The 5897-nt window shown below is 48.8% G+C and overlaps 1 protein-coding gene across 1 annotated transcript in view; it reads right to left on the minus strand.

Moving 5' to 3' along the window:
* The window catches only part of LOC102033748 (heat shock factor protein 1-like), a gene marked incomplete at its 5' end in the record, with an annotated part of 9462 nt that extends 3571 nt beyond the window's left edge, over nucleotides 1-5891 (minus strand). Inside the window, 4 exons of the mRNA XM_031065781.1 lie at nucleotides 614-679; nucleotides 2120-2141; nucleotides 4008-4241; nucleotides 5812-5891. Of these exons, the coding sequence (XP_030921641.1) occupies nucleotides 614-679; nucleotides 2120-2141; nucleotides 4008-4241; nucleotides 5812-5891 (402 nt within the window). The remainder of the gene's footprint in view (nucleotides 1-613; nucleotides 680-2119; nucleotides 2142-4007; nucleotides 4242-5811) is intronic.
* Nucleotides 5892-5897: the final 6 nt, after the last annotated feature.

Consider the following 5897-nt stretch of genomic DNA (forward strand, 5'->3'; position numbering starts at 1 on the left):
ATCCCAATCCCAGCCCCAATCCCAATCCCAATCCTCAGCCTGATCCCAATCCCAATCCCAATCCCAGCCCTGAACCCAATCCCAATTCCAGTTTTGATCCCAATCCCGATCCCAATCCCAGCCCTGACTGCGATCCCAGCCCTGATCCCAATCCCAGCCCCGATCCCATTCCTGGCCCTGATCCTGATCCCAATCCCAATCCCAATCCCAGCCCCGATCCCAACACCAGCCCGATCCCAATCCTGGCCCTGATCCCAATCCCAATCCCAGCCCCCAGTGCAATCCCAATCCCAATCCCAGCCCCAATCCCAATCCCAGCCCTGATCCCAACTCCAATTCCAGCCCCAATCCTGATCCTGACCCTGATCCCAATCCCAGCCCTGACCCTGATCCCAATCCCAGCCCCGATCCCAATCCCAATCCCAAGATTTTCCCTGGGAATTCCAGGAAATTTCCTGGGAATTCCCACCCTGTGGAGGCTGAAATGGGAATCCCAGGGGCTGGAAAATTTGGGATTTGCCCTTTTCGGAGGGGGTGGTGGTGACTGAGAATTCCCAGAATTCCTGAGAATTCCCAAGGATTCCCGAGAATTCCCAAGGATTTTGGGGCTCACGCTGGCCAGGCTGCTGTCCAGGTCCGGCAGGGTCACGTCCGGCACCGCCACCGAGGGGCTGAAGAGCTGCCGGGAAAAGCGGGAATGAAAACCGGGAACGCCGGAATTCCCGGGAAATCCCTGCCCCGGAATGGGAATTCCTGGGAAAAACCTGTCCCGAGAATGGGAATTCCTGGCAAAAATCCCATCCCCAGACCGGGAATTCTTGGGACAATCCCATCCCCAGACTGGGAATTCCCGGGAAAACCCCACCCCCAGACCGGGAACGGGGCTGGGATCCTGGGAATTCCCACTGGGAATTGGGGATTACGGGCATTGGGGATTCTGGGGAATTCTCGGTTGGAATTTTTGGGAATTTAGGGAATTTTGGGGTTTCTGGGAATTCTCATATCGAGCAGGGACGGATTTATCCTGGGAATTTCCTGACTGGGAACGGGCTGGGATCCTGGGAATTCCCACTGGGAATTGGGGATTTTGGAAGATCCCAGTTGGAATTTTTGGGAATTCTGGGGTTTTTTTTTTCTGGGAATTTTGGGGTTTTTGGGAATTTCAGTGGTCAGGCTCACATCGAGCAGGGACACATTTATCCCGGGAATTCCCACTGGGAACAGGCTGGGATCCTGGGAATTCCCAGTGGGCATTGGGGATTTTGGGGATTTTGGGGATTTTTGGACCCAGTTCCCAGTGGGAATTTTGGGAATTTTTGGGAGCGCTCACGTGGAGCAGGAACTGATTTATCCTGGGAATTCCCACTGGGAACGGGCCGGGAATTGCCAGTGGGCACTGGGGATTTTGGGGATTTTTGGGATTTTGGGACCCAGTTCCCAGTGGGAATTTTTGGGAATTTTTGGGAATTTTTGGGAATTTTTGGGAATTTTTGGGAATTTTTGGGAATTTTTGGGAATTTTTGGGAGTGCTCACGTCGAGCAGGGACTGGTTTATCCTGGGAATTCCCACCGGGAATGGGCTGGGAATTGCCAGTGGGCACTGGGGATTTTGGGGATTTTTGGACCCAGTTCCCAGTGGGAATTTTTGGGAATTTTTGGGAATTTTTGGGAATTTTTGGGAATTTTTGGGAATTTTTGGGAATTTTTGGGAATTTTTGGGAGTGCTCACGTCGAGCAGGGACTGGTTTATCCTGGGAATTCCCACCGGGAATGGGCTGGGAATTGCCAGTGGGCACTGGGGATTTTGGGGATTTTTGGACCCAGTTCCCAGTGGGAATTTTTGGGAATTTTTGGGAATTTTTGGGAATTTTTGGGAATTTTTGGGAATTTTTGGGAATTTTTGGGAATTTTTGGGAGTGCTCACGTCGAGCAGGGACTGGTTTATCCTGGGAATTCCCACCGGGAATGGGCTGGGAATTGCCAGTGGGCACTGGGGATTTTGGGGATTTTTGGACCCAGTTCCCAGTGGGAATTTTTGGGAATTTTTGGGAATTTTTGGGAATTTTTGGGAATTTTTGGGAATTTTTGGGAATTTTTGGGAATTTTTGGGAGTGCTCACGTCGAGCAGGGACTGGTTTATCCTGGGAATTCCCACCGGGAATGGGCTGGGAATTGCCAGTGGGCACTGGGGATTTTGGGGATTTTTGGACCCAGTTCCCAGTGGGAATTTTTGGGAATTTTTGGGAATTTTTGGGAATTTTTGGGAATTTTACAACGGGAATGAACAAGAACAGCGGGAATGGGAATGAGCAACAACGGGAATGGAAATGAACAACAGCGGGAATGAACAACAACACCGGGAATGGGAATGACAACAGCGGGAATGAACAGTGGGAATGGGAATAACAACAACGGGAATGAACAGCGGGAATGGGAATAACAACAACGGGAATGAACAGCGGGAATGGGAATAACAACAACGGGAATGAACAGCGGGAATGGGAATAACAACAACGGGAATGGAAATAACAATGGGAATGAAAAACAACAATGGGAATGATCAACAACACCAGGAATGACACCAGGAATGAACAATGGGACTGACGGGAACAAACACCGGGAACAATGAACAACACCGGGAATGAACACCAGGAACGAACAACAACGGGAAGGAACAGGCACCAGGAATGAACAACAGCGGGAATGAAGGAACAGCAACGCTGGGAACGATCAACAACAACGGGAATGAATGATCAACAACAACGGGAATAACAACGGGAGTGATGAACGAACACCAGGAACGAACAACACCAGGAATGATGAACAACAATGGGAGTGAACACCCGGAATGAACAACAACAGGAATGAACGAACACCGGGAATGAACGAACACCGGGAATGAACAAACACCGGGAATGAACAAACACCGGGAATGATGAACAACAACAGGAATGAATGAACACCGGCAATGGACGAACACCGGGAATGGACAACAACAATGGGAGTGAACACCCGGAATGAACAACAACAGGAATGAACGAACAGCGGGAATGAACGAACAACAATGGGAGTGAACACCGGGAATGAACAACAACAACAGGAACAACACCGGGAATGAACAAACATGGGAATAAGAGGAACGAACACCAGGCAGGCAGTGGAATGAACGGGTTCAAGAGAACACACCGGGAATAACGGGAATGGGAAACCGGGAATGGGAAACCGGGAATGGGAATTTTGGGAATGGGAATTTTGGGAATGGGAATTTAGGGAATGGGAAACCAGGAATGGGAATTTTGGGAAACCAGGATTGGGAAACCAGGAATGGAAGCACAAAATGGGGATTGGGAAACTGGGATTGATTGGGGCCAGGAAACCGGGATTGGGAAACCGGGATTGGGAATTCTGAGAAACCGGGATTGGGATCAGGGCTGGGAACGGGGTCAGGAAACGCTGGGAATGGGAATTCTGCCCCACACCCACTCTTCCCGAGCTGGGAATTCCTGAAATTCTGGGAATTTCCACCCTGTTCCCACTGTCCTTCAGCTGGAATTCCAGGAATTTTGGGGAATTCCATTCCAATCCTGCTTTTCCCAAACTGGGAATTCCAGGAATTCTGCCCCATTCCCACTTCTCCCAAGACAGGAATTCTGTGAGTTTGGGGAATTCTGGGAATTCCATCCCAATCCTGCTTTTCCCAATCTGGGAATTCTGGAAATTTCAGGAACTCCTCCCCATTCCCACTTTCCCCGAGCTGGGAATTCCACGAATTTTGGGAATTCCAGGAATTCTGCCGTGGTCCCCTCTCTTCCCAAGCTGAGAATTCCAGGAATTTTGAGAATTCCATCCCAATTCCCAGCTTTTCCAGAGCCAGGATTTCTGGGAATTCCACCTCACACCCACTTTTTTCCCCGGAGCTGGAAATTCTGGGATTTCCTCCCCATTCCCACTTTCCCCGGGCTGGGAATTCCAGGAATTCTGGGAGTTTTGGGAATGGCGTGGCTCACTTGTCGAGGCAGGCGACGCTCAGGCACTTTTCCTGGGATTGGGGATTCCCGGGAGCGGCTCCAGAGTCGTTTTCCCGCAGGATGGAGTCGATGAAGGTGGAGGGGGACAGGGGGGTCTCGGAATTCCCGGAATTCCCGGAATTCCCGGAATTCCCGGCGCTCTTGGGCTCCTCCACCTGCGGGCTCCGCGTGGGGCTGGGAGGCTCCTCCTTGATCCGGATCGCCGGGCTGCTCCTGGGAGGGGAAACAATGGGGAAAATAATGGGAAAAACGATGGGGAAAATAACGGGAAAAAGAATGGGGAAAACAATGGGAAAAACAATGCGGAAAATAATGGGAAAAATGGGGAAAATAATGGGAAAAACAATGGGAAAAATGGGAAAAACAATGGGAAAAGCAATGGGGAAAATGGGAAAAATAATGGGAGAAATAGGAAAAATAACGGGAGAAATGGAAAAACAATGGGGAAAATGGGAAAAATAACGGGAAAAATGGGAAAAACAATGGGGAAAACAATGGGGGAAATAGGAAGAATAATGGGAGAAATGGGAAAAATAATGGGAAAAATGGGGAAAATAATCGAGAAAATGGGAAAAATAATGGGGGAAATTGAAGAACAATGGGGAAAATGGGAAAAATAGCAGGAAAAACGGGAAAAACAATGGGAAAAACAATGGGGGAAGTGGGAAAAACAATGGGAAAAGCAATGGGGAAAATGGGAAAAATAACGGGAAAATAATGGGAAAAACAATGGGGGAAATGGGAAAAATAACGGGAAAAATGGGAAAAACAATGGGAAAAATGGGAAAAACAATAGGAAAAGCAATGGGGGAAATAGGAAGAATAATGGGAGAAATGGGAAAATAATGGGAAAATTTGGAAAAACAATGGGAAAAAAAAGGGGGAAATGGGAAAAATAACGGGAAAAATAGGAAAAACAATGGGAAAAACAATGGGAAAACCAATGGGAAAAGCAATGGGAAGAATAATGGGAGAAATGGGAAAAATAATGGGAAAAATGGGGAAACCAATGGGAAAAACAATGGGGAAAATGGGAAGAATAATGGGAAAAATAAGAAAAATGGGAATGGGGAAAATGGGAACAGGGAAAATAGTGGGAAAAATGGGAATGGGAAATGGGGAAAATGGGAAAAAATGCGAAACGGGAAAAATTGGAATGGGGACAGGAAAAAAGGGAGAAATGGAAATGGGAAAAATGAGAAAAAATGGGAAAAATTGGGAAATGGGAAAAATGGGAAAGGGGATGGGACAAAGGGAATGGGAAAAATGGGAAATAGGAAAAATGAGAATGGGGAAAAATGGGGAACGGAAACGGGAAAAATGGGGGAAATGGGGAATGGGGAAAATGGGAATGGGAAAAACGGGAATAGGGGAAATGGGAAAAATGGGAACGGGGAATGGGAAATATGGGAAAAATGGAAATGGGGAGGGGGAATGGGAAACAGGAATAATCCAGCTCATTTCCCCCACTCCCAGGGAATTTTTGGGAATCCTCTCCCACCTGTGCTCCCCCATTCCCAGGGATTTCTAGGATCCCATTCCCAGGGAATTTCAGGATCCCATTCCCAGGGATTTTCAGGCTCCCATTCCCATGGAATTTTCGGGAATTCTCCCCACCTGCCCTCCCCTATCCCCAGGGATTTCAGGCTCCCATTCCCATGGAATTTCCGGGAATTCTCCCCACCTGCCCTCCCCTATCCCCAGGGATTTCAGGCTCCCATTCCCATGGAATTTTGGGAATTCTCCCCACCATTCCCATGGAATTTTCCGGAATGATCCCCACCTTCCGTCCAGGCTCCCTCCCGGGGAGGCCTCGGGGCTGGACGGGGGCAGCTCGGTCACGTCCGAGATGATGGGGCCGGAATTGGG

This window comes from Geospiza fortis, unplaced genomic scaffold (assembly GCF_000277835.1).
Source record: "Geospiza fortis unplaced genomic scaffold, GeoFor_1.0 scaffold1767, whole genome shotgun sequence".
Lineage (NCBI taxonomy): Eukaryota > Metazoa > Chordata > Aves > Passeriformes > Thraupidae > Geospiza > Geospiza fortis.